The sequence below is a fragment of the Bemisia tabaci genome, chromosome 1, assembly GCF_918797505.1.
Source record: "Bemisia tabaci chromosome 1, PGI_BMITA_v3".
Classification (NCBI taxonomy): Eukaryota; Metazoa; Arthropoda; class Insecta; order Hemiptera; family Aleyrodidae; genus Bemisia; species Bemisia tabaci.
This window is the reverse complement of record NC_092793.1, coordinates 76563100-76579803: the sequence shown is the minus strand read 5'-3', so window position 1 is coordinate 76579803 and position 16704 is coordinate 76563100. Positions and strand designations below refer to the sequence as shown.

At 38.6% G+C, this 16704-nt stretch overlaps 1 protein-coding gene across 1 annotated transcript; it reads right to left on the bottom strand.

Annotated features, from left to right (window-relative positions):
• Window positions 1-851: 851 nt before the first annotated feature.
• LOC109038237 (uncharacterized) lies at window positions 852-5563 on the bottom strand. The gene has a single exon (XM_019053228.2). The coding sequence runs from the start codon at window positions 5247-5249 to the stop codon at window positions 951-953; it is 4299 nt and encodes a 1432-aa protein (XP_018908773.2). The 5' UTR covers window positions 5250-5563; the 3' UTR covers window positions 852-950.
• Window positions 5564-16704: the final 11141 nt, after the last annotated feature.

The following is a 16704-nucleotide window of genomic DNA, read 5'->3' as shown; positions in this document are numbered from 1 at the left end:
ACATTTTCAAAGTGTACCACTCTTCAGTTGTCAAGAGAAGGAAATTGTTCGCCATATCCAATTTACTCAACAATATCTTCACGGGAAACCCAGTCGTCCACTCACAGCCAATCGTGATGCTCTTGCTTCCGTTTCCAAGCAGATCGTAGCATCTACTTTGAATCAGCATAGGTTTCACCTTGTATTCCGGTTTCTTCTTTGTGGGAAGTGCGGCTTCATCCGCGTCTGTCATTTGCTCCGCCTTCCGCTTTGCTGAGGTTATTTGGATTATTTCCATTTCTTCCTCTAATGGCCTTTCGTCAAAGCTGGTTCCTGCTCCGGGTGTGTCGGGCGAGGCCGGCGCGGGCGGGGCGGGCGCGGGCGGGGCGGGCGCGGGCGCGGGCGGACCCGATGTTACAAACACCGGAGCCGGCGCGGGCGGGACCGCTGTTACTGACACCGGAGCCGGCGCGGGCGGGAGCGATGTCACAAACACTGGTCGCGGGACATCAGTCTGCGTCCCCAGGTAGGGTCGTGGAGGGTGCACAGCAGCAAGTCCGTGTCCACTAGCGAGAGGTTGAAGTGGTTGGCTGGGAGGCTGCATTGTTGTTTGAGGTGTGGTATCTACACCTTGATGATGAGCTAAGAACTCCGTGTACAAACGTCGAATATCAACGTCGCTAAGTCCACCGACTCCAGATACGTCAGCTGTGAATGTCATGACTGGTGGAGTTGTTTCTTGCTTGCGAAGAGAAAAGAGACTGCGTGTATTTCTATGTCGTGGGTTGGTTATATTGCTGGCGTCCAAGTTGATCTGGTGCTGGCGCTCGAGAAGGAGAGGCTTGCCACTGGTTGAGAGCGAAGAAACGACTGCGACTATTGAGTGGATGGTTGCTGCTTATATAGCTCTCGGAGTGATGATTCGAGGTGTGAATACGAAGTGTTGTTCTTGAGCTGTTTTAGTTAAGTATTTAAACCTCCTTTTTGACCTCCATCGACAAGTCGAGCGGGTCTTCCTGCTTCTCCTCGATCATAGGCTCGGTTTTAACCTCGAACAAGTCTTCCTGTTTCACCACTGCATCATTAACTACCTTCCATTTTCCTTCTTCGTTCACCAGTTTAAGAGTATTTCCTGCTTCATCATGATCAGGCAACGAGGACTTATTTTTCTTGCTGACATGTTCCGAGTCAGCGAAGATTTTCCGCTTTCTACTTGTCCCACTGTTTACATCTTCGTCTTTGATCGTTCCTTCCTCCTCACTCCGCAAAACCCTCCTCTTCTTGACCTCCTTATCTTCCTCGATCGATGTATTCTTCCTTTTTGTTCTTCGAGCGCTGTTTTTCCTAGTCGTTCTTTTTTTACAATCCGAAGTCTCCATCTTGATGCATGGTGGTATCATCTGTAGCAGTTCTTCGTGGACCCTCTTCTGTAAACTCCGATGATTCTCAACAGCATAGTGTCCATGAGGTAAGCTAGAAATCCCATCTCGTAGGATCACTCGCTTATCATCAAAAGTTGACAGAGACTTCTTCTTCGTTTTAATACTGTACATGACAAGTTTCTTACTAACGATGGATCTCTGTTCGTGAGTAAAGTCTTTCTTGGAAAACAAACAATCTTTATAGTCTTGGATTGTTATCTCATTCTTTACCACAGATTTCTTTATTCCTTTAGCTCGTTTCTTTTCATCGTCGATTGATTCAATCGCATACATCTTAGCACGCAAACCGACAAAGGTCTTCACGGGAACGGCATTGTACTCTTCCTTAAACTTTCCGATTACTTTTTTATTCTTCTCAGAGTAAGCAGGATGATTCTTCGGATAGTCAGAGGTGTCAAATTCATCAATATACGTCAACATGTCTTCGTAAAAGTCATGATTTCTTAGCTCGAAGAGAAGACTATCTGTGTCCGTTAGTAACAAAGTTATGTCTTCTCCGTAACGAGGTTTCAACACGTCATACCAAAAATGATAAATGTGTTCTTTAGCGATGTCCAGAATAGCTTGAGCAATGAAAATAGGCTTGTCGTACTTCACATACTTCCTGCTTCGGTGGGCTGCAGCTAAATCGCGATTAAAAATCGAAGCTTTTTTGAAAAAATTATCTCGAACGATTTTTCGAAATCTTTGAGAGTTTGTAACAACCTCGACGTCCATTCGCTTCTGAACGCTCTCAAGAAATTTACCAAACTGACTGTTAACCAGAAGTTTGAATAAATCCTTCTCAAAGGCGTTTTTCGACTGTTGTCGGAGTTTCGTAGTCTTTTCTACGAAACCTCGAACGAATGGTAGTTGTCGAAATTTGATTCCCCTATGGATTTTAGTTATGATTAGTCCGTGCTGGACTGCTTGTTTCAAGGCTCGACTATGGATGACGTAATTCTTCTTATCCCAGAGGGTCGCCAAGAGTTTGGTTTGAGACGATCTGGGTGGTGTTTTAACTTCAGGACAAAATGGTAAGTCCGCATGTAAATCATGGAGAGTCTTCGGGTAATGAAGGTCTACTTCCAACAGAAATCCCCATGGATCGTTATTATTCGTCTTAACTACGTCAAAGGTGTTCAACTCCGCCTTCGTCATCCATGTGAAAGAGTGCATTGGGAGATATTGACTCATCGCGTACCCATAAAGATTACAGGCGTCAAGTAATATGATTTGTTTGCTACAATCACCTTCTGTTAAAGTGTGTCCCAGGTATTTATTTAGCGCTTCACTGTAACGATGTGTGACGCAAGCGAAACCGCCCCTCACACCTTTATGAAACATGAAAATCTGGTTCAGATCTGTTAATAATTCAATTTTTACTTTGCTGGTAGAAAGAAAGGCCTGTAATCCAAACGAGGGTAGCGTCAAACTCCATGCAGGGTCCAGATGATATTCCCTCTCGAACGTGCTTCGGAACTTCTCAAATATGTCTGCAAGAAACAAACAATCAGCCTTGACGTAGAGGTCTGTGTACTCTCCCAAATTTTTCACTTTAGATTCTCGCCACACAGCTTGAGCGTGTTGATAATCCTCCTCGGTGAGCTCCTCCTTATTTAAATGATTATAGAAATCTTCAATCTTCGGCAGTGTTGTTTCCTCATAAGTTTCCCATGACTTCATATAATCGTAAGGATACACACATTTACGACGTAAAAGACTGAGTAAGTTAGATGGAAAATGTTTTTTTGTATGCTGAAAGGTGTCTTCAGTTTGAATATCGATTAAATTCTTAAGTGACGATTGCATGAAGCGGTAAGTGTCTATGAATCTATATTCGTTTCCCTTAGTTGTTTTTCGAAAAACTGCGATATACTTTTCCTCTGTTGTTGGTATGACGGTTATAGCTTGTTGACTCCCTGCCATCCCTTGGAGCAGGCCACTTAGATCGTAAGGTAAATTATGTGCATTCACAGGCACGAAGGTCGGTCTCTTGTATAATAAATTACATCTTGAATGAGCCACACCTCGAACTTCTCCTGTGAAATGGTCGTGATCGATCACAGCATCACCATTGAATTTGCCTCCACAAATGAAACAGTCTTTTGCGTTAGATAATGTTTTGAATCTCTCCAGGGGTGTTATATTCATCGGTTTGTTTATTTTATACAAGTCGAAGGCGTGATCAACTTCCGCTTCTATATATTTTAAACAAACTTGTGCTGCATCAGGTCCTCTGTACACGATCGGTTGTTTGTCCGGTTCATAGGTGGAGACTGTGTAGAGACAAAAGGCTGAAGCTTCGTGTTTTTGATAGCGAACACTAGTAAGATTCGCTCCATATTGTTCGTCAATCGGTTTAAGTAGCGTCTCAAAGTCAACATACAGTATCACAGGGATGTGCTGTCTCTGTTGATATTTCTTGAATGTGAGAATGCTCTCTTCGGAACCCTTACGGGGTACAATCGCTTTCCCGATTGGATTGTCCTTGCACAGCTCCAAATGGTTCTCCAGACGTTCTTCTGAAGTGTAACTGCTTAGACAGCGTCTACAATAAAATCTTTTACCGTTGTGACTAGTATATTGAGAGGAAAGAAGTCTGGATAAGTCATGAATAATATGGAAAAATGTTCCTTGCTCCGTGCGTATCATGAGTAAGTCCTTCTGGATCTTAGAGGAGACATCGAGAGTAGAAGTGGTTTTGAGTGGTATGACGTTAGCATTCATCCCGTTGAAAGAAAAAAGGCTGATGTTAAACACTGGATTTTGCTTTTCAAACCGATTCACATCTTGCACGCTCATGTTGGAATGTCGGAAAGTTGTCCAGTCATAATCGTCCTCTTCTTGACCAAGGAGAATGCAAATTCTAAAGCTTTCCTCTGGAGGAGAATGAATTTCTGTAACAGCATTCTTCTCCAAAATGAGTCTCGGTATGGTAGATTCAGGACTCCCATTTCGAACGACGATTCCGGAACAGTAAGCGAAGTGTTCGTCCCTCTTCTTTCGTGCCGGGAAGCGTTGAAGACAACGTTTACAATAGACGTTTCTGATCTGCTTTACATCTTTCATATTGCTAATAAATGCGTCGAATTTCGATATGAGCATAAAATGGGAATCGTAGAAAAATAGATCTCTATGATCTTGTAGTTCCCTCCTCGCGATTCTTAATGGATAAATAGAGGAAGTAGAAGAATCGAAGGTAAATACGTTTATAGAGATATTATTAATTTTTTCAAACTCAGGAATACTGTCCAGCTTCATAGGAAACTCCAACCACTTGTAACGTTTTTTTAATTCCGCATTCTTCTCGTAATTAGTCATTTTACATCTATCTTTAGCTTTCAGAAAATTTCCGCATATTGCGTACATGAAACAGCGATTACCTCCGTCTTTAACATTCACAATTGATTTGCAGCTTTTAATCTTCTCTAGCGTGCAATTTCCACCTCCTGTAAGAGGGATAAAGCGATAGAGAGTGATAATGAGGCGATTGCATGTAATGATAGTCCATTGGCTCTTGTTGGTTTCAAATTCAGTCTCCGCTCGTAATATTTTACTGACAGAAGTATCGAACTTGCTTTCGACATCGCTCTCCGTCAGCAATGATAGGATGTCAGCTGTGTGTTGTATAACTTTTCTCTCTTTTGTAACGAGATGTTCGTATTCACACTCCAAAGCAAGACTTAGTTTGAATTGACAACCAGATGTTCGTAGCACATGAGATAAAAAGGTAATGACTTCCTTACGTACCGCAATCAGAAAAGAAATGATGTCATTCGTCGTGCTTTGATGTGTCACTTCAAACACGAACATTTCTTGAAAACTTGAGTCCACTGCTTTAATCATAATGGAAGAACGGAACACTAAAGATGGAATTATTAAATTACTTTAAGATACACGCTAACGAAGAGAGTTTACAGAGCGAACTCCAATTTACACTGACAGAAAACTGAGGTGATGTGACTCTTTATATACCGCTGTTGCTCCCTCCTCCGTTCATATTCATGAAGGTCAGTTTCATGATTGCAGTCACGATCCTTCCCGCTGATGTAAAACCTCTGCTTCCTCGATTTTGTTGTAGTGTTTGTATCCTGGTATTGATTTATGTTGAAGAATTTATTGACCTTGATTGTAGACGATAATTTTGACACGTCAATGAAGAGAATTGAGAAATCTGATCCTGGAAGAAATCCACATTCTTCTCCTGACACTTTATACAGAAACATAGCTTGTCCAAGTTTTTTCTAAGTTCTTTATTCACCTTAGAAGTAGGAATAGGAGCTGGACGTGTGGGTTTTCGAGGTCCTCCAGGTAATGGAATATTAGGAAGTTGAATTCTTGTTATGTTTCTCTGACGTATTCTTCTGCGCATTTTAATTTTTTCCAAATTTAGTAATGTAAATTGATCTTTCGTAACACATCTGTCTTCGGCTGAGTTCCTTGTTAATAATTCATCCATTCCATGAGGTAATTTTATGTTGTGGGTTGAAGTGGAGGGCAATGGCTCTCTGGAGTGTGGAGAGTTGGGTGTTGTGGACTTCACGATGGGGGGGGGGGGGGGTGTATTCATTGAAGGTTGATGGAGTGTGTGTGTGGTGTGAGTTGAGCGTGAAGACTTGGTTCAGTAGACTTTACAAGAGGTCTGATTAAGGTGAACGTTGAATATGTACTGATAAAAAAAATATCCTTAATACTGATCTTTATATAAAAGAAGTAGCTGACCTTCCTCAAAGGAGGAAATTATTATGTTGTGAAAGGAAGGTCGCTTTCGTGAGGAATTTAAATCTGGTGTCCGTAAAGTTTAAGTTGCCTTTTTTTTTTTTAAAAAAAATTTTTTTTTTAAATTTTTTTTTATTTTTCGATTTTTTTTGTTTTTTATGTTTTTTAGTGTATTTTCTGATAGATCTGCATTCCCTGAGAATAATAACATCACTCTCAAGTTGCTACGATGATTCATTCTCAAGTTATGCAGTCTCAAAGATTAACTTACGACGGCCATATTGAATTTTTTTAATTGTAAGAAAATATTGTTTTTTCTTTCATTTTCTATTAGAGGTAGCTCTCCCAACTTCAACGATACCAATCTCGACTTCGTGGGATGAGTAGTTCTCGAGATATCCACATAAGAAGTTTTGAGTGGCCTATTTTTTTTAAATTTTTTTTTTTATTTTTTTTTTTACATTTTTGTGTTATATTTTAATAGAGTAGCCTTCTATGATGTCAAAAATACTCGCCTCAACTTCCTAGCATGATTTGTTCGGGAGTTATGGAGTGTCAAAGTCAAAGGATGGCGGCCATTTTGAATTTTTTGATAAATATCAATAATTCGATTTTTTTTTAATATTTTTGTTTAAAGATGTATTTATACTGTTCAAAGGAAGAATTTTCACTTCAATAATTTGTTTCGTTCTTAAGTTATAGGTGTTGAAAGTGTGAGCAGGCTAAAACTTACGGCAGCCATATTGAATTTTTTTAATTGTAAGAAAATATTGTTTTTTCCTTCATTTTCTATTAGAGGTAGCTCTCCCAACTTCAACGATATCAATCTCGACTTCGTAGGATGAGTAGTTCTCGCGATATCCACATAAGAAGTTTTGAGTGGCCTATTTTTTTTAAAAAAATTTTTTATTTTTTTTTTTAAATTTTTGTGTTATATTTTAATAGAGTAGCCTTCTATGACGTCAAAAATACTCGCATCAACTTCCTAGCATGATTTGTTCGGGAGTTATGGAGTGTCAAAGTCAAAGGATGGCGGCCATTTTGAATTTTTTGATAAATATCAATAATTCGATTTTTTTTTAATATTTTTGTTTAAAGATGTATTTACACTGTTCAAAGGAAGAATTTTTACTTCAATAATTTGTTTCGTTCGTAAGTTATAGGTGTTAAAAGTGTGAGCAGGCTAAAAAAAACAGTTTTTTACTAATATCTCGGGAACTATAGATCCGAATTAGGTAGTTCTTTTACTAATTGAATGTACTCTTCAAGCTGAATACGATGGTCTCTTAAAATTAAGATTTTTAAAATTTTCGAAAATTCGAATTTTTTTTTAAATTTTCGATGTGGCAACATGTTTTTTTCTTGGTGTAGTGGGTCCTGGCGACTGCTTACTGATTGCTGTCCTCCTAATACCATCGCTCGTTCTTTTGCTATGAAAATATATTATTGACGTCATTTATAGCTTCAGTGTGAGGTATATAGCCTTTTTCCTTTAAGGTAGGTTCGTGAGTTACGTCTTTTTTCAATGATGTAATCGAATATTGAGTGATTCATACTTTGATCAGGCGTTCCTCGGATGTAAACCTCGCTATAGAGTGTGAGGCATGCAGAATGTGAGGGTCAGGATGTTAAGGGGGGGGGGGGGGGGGTTATTGAATTTTTGAGTTCAATATTTTCCTTATTTATGTAGATTTTCCTGCGGAAATGTTACCCTCTACGCTGAAAATTAGCATCATTGATTTCTCTGTAGCTTCTCAAAAAGAAATAAAAAAAAATTATTAAAACGTGAGATATGTCAATTTCTTGCGGAAAAAAATTTGTGGAAACGTGTGTTTTGAGAAATGAGATAGTAATTTTCAGTTAGGATCAATTTTCTCCTCAGCTCTTCCCTGAGCTCAAAAAATACAGAAAACGAGCAATTCCTCCTACTTGATGAGGTGGTATCAATTCTCTCAGGCTACACGGGCTCGGAAAAATGCAGGTTTATCACGAATTTCATTCCACTAGTTCGTTTTTAGGACGTGAGATTCGAATTATTCTGGTACAATCAAAGTCCGTAAATATGTTACAATCTATGTCCTTCTAAATTAAAAATTTTGAGCTAATGTTTCATCTCAGTTTAGGCTTATAAAATGAAGAAAATGTAACTTCACTTCAGTTCTTCTCACGACGCAAGTGTCTTTAATTCGCGTTCGCTGCGTTCTTCTTTGTTCGGTGTACCGTGTTTTTTCGCATAACAAGTAAGAATGCCTCCAATCCGGAACCGTAGTCACTCCGTCGTTTCGGTCCCTGTCAATGTGCACCGACAGTCCGTAGGTGTTCAACAGGAGCCTCCTAATATTAACGTTTTGAGGTTGAGATATGAAGCGGGGCGGGAAAAGCTGTATGGATATATTCTCATGAGGGGTGGGGTGGCCTTTCTTGCTCAACTTATAGTGGAAAACTCGTTCTGGCCTGCCTCGGATATGTTAAGTCGGGTCAGCGATAAAGCTCTCTTCGCGAACGCGCTATTCAGAATTTTAAGTGGGGGGCCTCTGAATCCTAAAAAGTTTCTGTGGGCTACATATAAACAGTGGCGTACAGTTCGTGATTCATACTGTAGTCCGGTCTGGTACCTATTTTATGAAATCCGATTGACTGCTGACTTAAGGGATTTTTCAGAGTCCCCTGCAATTGTACACAACTTACTTCACGAGGTTCTGCGGCGGTTACGTGGTGAGATTATCCGTTTGAAATTGTCTGATCCGTCTGATTCAGATCCGGAGGTAGTAGAACGGGGGTATCACTCAGAAGAGGGAGAAAGCTTTAACTTCGATACCAGTAGCGCGGAGTCTTCGTCCAGTAGCGAGGAGGAGTCGGACGCGTGAGATGCGAGAGCGAGAAAGGGGGGGGGGGGGTTAGGGAATGGAAAAAATTCACGAGAGTAAACTTCTGGTTCCGCTGTTAGCACTACTAAGATGTCACTGGATTACTGAAAGAGGTATGTAAGATTCTTCTTTTATAATACTCTTAGTAATGTCGTTTTGTTGATAATACTCAAGTGTTCGCACGTGGAAAAATTATTATTTTTTTACTTTTTTCCGACCTAGGATTTTATATCATTCATCATCCAACATATCGAAACGGGTCATGCGGGTATTCCTGATAGTCAGGTGGCCCCTGCGAATTAATCGTACGTGAAAGAATTATATCATTCTACATCCGTCACAACGAAACGTAGATTGTGGTTGCTTGAGTGACAGGTCGGTTTCGTCGCTGAAATCGGAAGCAGAGAGCGTGCGCAAGAGTAATTGATTAGTCATGTTTACATGAATTGATCGTGGGAAAAAAAAAAATCCCCCTCCTTGACGACTGCGGTGTGTGGTGTCGTCTTCTTCTTTCGACCGTGTTCGTTTGCAGTTTCTGAGAGCTCCAGCTGAGCTCTTGTAGAATCAGTCTGTGTAATTTTTTATTACTAATTGGTGGATACTTTGGAGTTTTATTTCGTGTAGGCGTATAATGATGTAGTCCTCGTTTTGGCGTCTTTTTGTTGGGGTCTCTTTTTTTTGGGTGTTTTAGTGGGGGTCTCACTTTGCAGTGTTCTCATAATGTGTTTTGGCGTATTTTTGCTGGGGTCTCTCTTTTTCTAACTACTTATTACACAGCGCAGATAAGGCTATGTCTTCGCTCATCTTGCAAACAAAGCTAGTTTCAGTTTTAACAATCCAACTGCTGAGCTGAGCAATATGCTTGGCAGTTGCTCGCTTTGATGTGGGTTTCAGGTGACAAACATGTGGAAGTGGAATCAAAAGGGTTCTCAAGGTTAGAAAATAGAAAGTGCGTAATAGACCCCGTATGTGTGTGTGTGTGTTTAGTTGCTTTAAGAAAGTCCATGACAAGACCAGGTAACGGAAATTCGGATACCTACTTATTAGTACACACTACTACACGCACCGACAAAACTGGCTGATCACTTCGACGAAAGAGACAAGATTTTTGAAAGGAAAAAATGAGCGAGTACATTGCAAGTATGTACCCGACACTCCATTTGATGGCGGACGAGAAATCTGATCAATTACATACCTTTAATACGACGATTAGTTTTGTGAGGAAGAATGCTGTCAGCAATTAATGATACGACAGTAATTATCGAGCAATTTCGTGGATATAATATATTAAATGAGAGAGTTATTCTTCATGATACATGAGTCCACGACAGCACGCAAGCACGACACAAAATTAACGGCTAATGAAACAGCAAGGACGAGGACGAGGCAGCCATTTTTAAAAATTCAAATAGACGTGACGTAGAATCACTGCTATCAGCCAATGAGAGTGAAGCCTCCGCCACCAGCAACACCACGCCATCCGCCATGGCCCAAGTACGTCACACTGGACCTGTGTTATGTTTAACTTTAAAGTATAAAGTTTGTTTCGGCCGAATTGCCGAACTTTTGTCACGGTCACGGTGAGAATGAAGAATGAATGTAAAATACTTGAAAACAGTTTAGTGCTTCTCAATACAATACCTATATTTGCGTCTCCTCACACAACATGGAAAGAACTTGACCAGCAGCAGATTCATTACGTATTGTGCTCCTTTTGCAGAGTTCCGTTTTGTCAAAAAGTGTGGTAAGGTTAAGTCATTGTATAAACATTGAAATTTGATTGAGAACTTACGCATAGCTCTTTTACTGTGAATCACAGCCTGTCAATTACAAAATGCAAAGCAGAATCCACAATGTTTAGTATGTATCCATACGAATCTTCGAAACCAAAATGTTTGCGTTCCGAAAAATGTTAGATCTTCTAAAATGCAAGTTCTTCCCAACACATTGGGTTGGATCAAGTTCGTATGTACTCCTTCTTTAAGTAGCGTACAACTTACCTGAACAAGATTGTAGAAAATAATGTGCTTAAGCACTGAAGATAGAACTCTGTTCAAAATTCGACTACTCGCACTCCTCAACCACGATTCTTTCCATTATACTTTACCTATTTTTACCAACTTTACGCTCACTATGCACTTCTCCCGAATACTCCTTCGGAACTAGGTTTTGTGACTTAAATTACAGCTCAGTAAAAGGAAACATTTGGCCACTATCCTTAATTGCCTGTTTAAATTTATTTCATTTCATTCCTTATCTGACCAGGACTCATGTCTTCGTTCAGAACTTGAAGAAGTCAATCTATGCGTAACAGTCAACATTTTGTGATACTCAGAACCATGTATACATGGCAGTCATCAAGGGCTGATAATAAGCCTAAGTTCATTTTTGCCCCTCCTTTTTATTATTCAAATGTTAAACGATTCAATTCTCATGCCTTCTATTTAGCAACGTAGGTAAGTGATAATAAATGCAACCTAAGCACTGTAATTAAATGTTAATGTTCCTCCCAGAGATTATCAATGATTTTTATGCCTCGTTTCCTTTCATCTTATTTTTTCCAGGCTGTGAGCATAAATATCTGCGGTGACTGGTCTCATCATCTAGACATAGTGGAAGCTGACCCGTAGTGTACTGAGTTCGACTCACACTCCGTCTATCTCCTGTCATCGTGGCAATTTTTAAATTATTTGAAAGAGCCTTGGACAGGAGGTTAACGGCGATTTTTCAACATCAATAATCTACTGAATTTACGGAATCATAGTTGTGATTAAATCTCACATCAGTGCAATTCACGCGCCGTATGTGGACCCCACTGAGTAGCCCTCTACGTGTTTAATTTTTTTCCCAAGTGCTGTGATTGTGATATTTTTGTAAATTCACTTTTTTCTTAAAATGAGCTATTTAATATTGGTTTAAACGTTGCTAATAAGAAGTAATGGTGCAATATATCTAATAAAACGGTGATGACTGTGGTGCAAGAACATGTCTCCTGGGAATATACTTTTTTTGAAGAATGCTGAGTTTTGTGCTGAAGATAAGCTATTCCATCATCTAACCTGGGGAGGAACCGAAGTGGGTGAGTTATTTATTCTATGAATTTCCTAGATTAGTATCTTGCGAAAGGAAGATTAAAGATCGCATATGAATTTTACAGCTGGCTGTAAGGATTCTTCAAGTTAGCTATGAGTCAACCTCCATGTTTTGTTTGTTTTTCTTCCCGAGCGCTCTAGTAAATTTTTCAAGTCTTAAAAGACTTTCTCACGATTTTTTTATGGGTTCAAATTTTGAAAGTTCACTCATAAATATATGGAAATATCACCTACATACCGATTTACTGATTACGGATTCTCGGAAAATTTCAAATTTCTGTTTTGATCGTTACATATGTATTATTTAACCGATTTATAAGTATTATTATAATCCTTTTTTAAAATCATTGATTAAAATATTAATATCGGATGAATAATATGTATTAACCGAGTATATAATGTTTATTTAACATTAACTTTAAGATTCCTGTTCTTATTTTTATATATGTATTATTTATCCGATTTATAAGTATTATTATAATCATTATTTTAAATAATTGATTAAAATATAAATAAAGGATGAATAATATGTAATTACCGATTGTATAATGTATATATAACGGATTCTTAGACATTCCTTTTTTACGGTTATGTATGTATTATTTATCCGTTATATAAGGATTATTATAATCATTATTTTAAATACGTGATTAAAATATTAATATCGGATGAATAAAATGCATCTACCGATTATATAATGGATATATAAAAAAAATTTGATATTCCTGTTTTAATCATTATATAATGAGTAATTTATCCGTTATATAAGTAATAATCTGATTCCCAATTTTAATTGTTATATAATTGTTAATAAATATTTTATATACCAATTATTTAATGCTTATATAACTGAGTTTACTGCAAGTAATAGGAAACCATGTTTAATCAGTATATACCCATTATATATTCTTTATATACCAATTATATATGCGATACATATCGTGCTTCATTATATAACGGTTAAATATAGAATAATTATCCGATAACTTTAATTAACCGTTAATTAATTATTTTATTAACCGTTAACTTCGTCTGCTACTAGGGTTCTGCAGGCCCGCTCATAGAATAATGTACAGACAGAGCGCTCTATAGTGGAGGGAGGGGTGCAAAGAGAGCATTATCTCACTTGGTTGTAAATGATAAGGTAAATGTAATGGTAAATGATAAGGATCTGTCATAACAGCGTTATGTGGGGTGGAAGGGGGGGGGGGGGTCGAAAAATCCGAAATTTAGCGTTACGTATTTTACGATAACGGCCCTCAATTTCTATACGATTAGGTTGCTCTATTTTTGGCATCCATCCATAAATTTGTTTTTCTTTTCTTTTATACTTTTTTACTGATGATGATATAATAATTTATAGTTTATTCATATTATGTCTTACATCTATTAATAGCTCCCCCCCTTTTTTTGTTGGGGGGGGGGGGAGAGGGGCTTATAAGAGAGGGGTATGTATATATTCATCTCATTTTTTTGCCAAAAAGAGAGATTGGATGACATGCTATTGAAAATTGAAGATGTGAAACTTTGAGTTACCGTGCACTTGATTATTTAATATTCCTCTAACCGTCTTCCCTTGAATATTTTTGCGACATTGAATGAGGGTACATTTCCCTCACATTGATCGGAGAAAATCATCTGTTGAGAAACAACAGAGGGGAGAACACCTGAAATTTCAGTGTAAAAGTGTCCCCTCCGATGTGCAGCACATGACGCGCTCTTTGCCAAACTATGACATTTTTTATCAAACGTTGCAGCAATGTAAATGGAAACGATTTGACAACATAGCAATAAAACGCTTTTAAAACGTTTGCCTAACACATCGAAACAACATTGTTTAACAACGTTTTAACTAACGTTTTTTAAAAGCGTTTTTACACCGTTATTATAAACGTTGCAAAAACGTTTTTAAAAGATGTCGACTTGAAACTTCTTCACAACGTTTTGACAACAATTTTAAAAACGTTGCCACTAAACGTTTTCAGAAACATTGTAAAAAAACGTTGCGGCAACGAACCCGCAACCATCCTTGCCGGGCGGGTCCAACTGTCATATGCAGATATTTTTGGGCTCTTTCATAGTGCGGGGGCATACGTGATCCCGTGTGCAGATTTGTGAAGGCATATTGTGTGATACATCAATCTCTTCGTTTTGATGTCTAGAAAAAGAAAATCGATGATGGCCATCTCAAATTTCATACAAACCCCCCCAAAATCAAGATGGCGGCCAAAATGGCGGTTTTGGGGTAAAAAAATTTAAAGTTTGCAAATACGTCGTGTCGGGTATCGATTCTTATGTATTTTTGATCGTAGAGTCCGAATTTTTAGTCAAAAGTTAGCTCAAAGGTCATTTTCAGGCCAAAATCCAAGATGGCGTCCAAAAATACCTCTTACGGGTGATAATTTGCCTATTCGGGTCTACATGCATTGTGAGGTATCAATTATTAGGTTTTCAGGGTTGTAGAGTCCGAAAATGAGGTCCATTTTCCGCTGCGGCTCTCAAGAAGCCCTAAAATCAAAGATGGCGCCCAAAATGGCCGCCGGTCTTACGGATGAAACTCCCATTTAGCGCAGCTGGAACAAAAAATACGTTCAAAATTATGTTTCTTGGGTCAAGAAGTTCGAATAAGAGATCAAATGTTTACTCCCACCAAAAATTAAGCCTCCGAATCGAAAATCGCTGCCGACATTGTTGCCAGTTAAAGGCGCAGACCGGTAAATGACTGATATTAAGAGATTTGCCGAAGGAGGGGTTTCGATAAGGGCCGTTGTTGGGCCCATACCCTGAAATTCTTCAATTTCACGATTGTTTGCTCATTTAAAGTCTAAAGTTTGCGGAATATATCATGATTTGGTCATTTCCGGTCTATTTAGGGGTCTAATACCGGCCTAAACATGAGACTAAAGGCCGATTTTGGCGAAAAATGCGGGTTTTTTACATTCGACGTGACGCTGTTTCTTAACGATCCCATCATCGGAGGAGATTGTTGTCCTTCAAGTACGTTCATTAAGGATGTAAGATAGTCACTTTGCCCAATTTTCGTTGATGGCAAACCTTGCGCTCAGAGTTAAAACGATCTTCTTAGAATTTTCTTGTTTTTTATCATTATTTAAAATGGCATAAAAGGGCGACTCATCTTAAACCAGAAATAGATTCATTGGTGGAAAATGTACGCAGCTGGTCATAACTGTCCTCCAAAAAATTAATGGATTAAAGCCTCCCCCCCCCCCAAAAAAAAAAGGAAAACCTGTGTTGCCATATTTTATTGCCTAACATCACAGAAAACCGCGTGATTATTTCAGTATTTGGAGGCTGTTCTTCGTAGAGCACATTTAGCAAAGCTCAAAACCCTTGATTTTTCATACGTTACGATTTTTGATTATATAAATGCAATAATCCATCATTATTTTGTTTATTACATGTATGTATCTATAGTGACTCTTATCGTGGCGCGGCATTCCTACATATCATCGGTAAAAATCGAGAAAAATGCAACATTGAAACGGAAATGAGAATTCTACTATCATCGCGCTGAGAATGTTAGCCTTATCCAAAACTAAAAATTCATTGCAATAAAATGTGTAATATTGGTTGAAAGGCAAAACGTCGGCAAAGGCAAAGGTTGCCATATTTTATTGCCTAACATCACAGAAAACCGCGTGATTATTTCAGTATTTGGAGGCTGTTCTTCGTAGAGCACACTTAGCAAAGCTCAAAACCCTTGATTTTTCATACGTTACGATCGCATGATTAATGATTATATAAATGCAATGGAGATGTTGCCTGTGTGAGGAATTTGCAATTTGACTATGGATTCTTTTGTAGAAGTTCGCGAGAAACTCGACGGTGCCAATGGCTTTCTCTGAAATCAACTTCCAAGCTCAAAAAAAGCTCTTAAGTTGAGACCATAATGGAGGGGATATTCCGCGCTATCCTGAGAGTCCACCTGTACATCAAGACAAACTCTCCATGCAAAGATAGGGAGCAAATACATTAGCAAAGTTGCTGTGTTTTCTGTTGTGGAGTCCCCAAATAAAGTGGTAGCCCTGTGAATGTACTTGCTCCTTACCTTTGCATAGAGAGTGTGTCTTGATTAAGGGTGGACTCTCAGGATAGTGTGGGATATCCCCTCCATATCGGGCTCAACTTGAGACCTTTTTTTGAGCTTGAGAGTTGATTTCAGAGAAAACCAGTGGCACCATCGTGTTTCTCCCGAACTTTTACGTAAGAATCAACAGTCAAATCGCAAATTCCTCACATATGCGAAATCTCCATTATCCATCATTATTTTGTTTATTACATGTAAGTATCTGTAGAGGTTCCCATCGTGGCGCGGCATTCGCACATATCATCGGTAAAAATCGAGAAAAATCCTATAGTTGGCCGAGGATTTCAGCCACTTTCTCGGAATATGCGCATTTTGAAATAAATATGTAAGACTCGAATTACAGGATTCAGAGATGCAAGTAGATTATATTTTGTGTTAGTGATAATTGCTTTAAAATTTTGGGCTTGTAGGTGGCCTATTATCTTACGAATTTTGTACACGATATTTACAAACGAAGGTGCAACTTTGAATCATTGACCGTGATCTGAGATCCGAAAAAAAAGTAAGCCATGTGT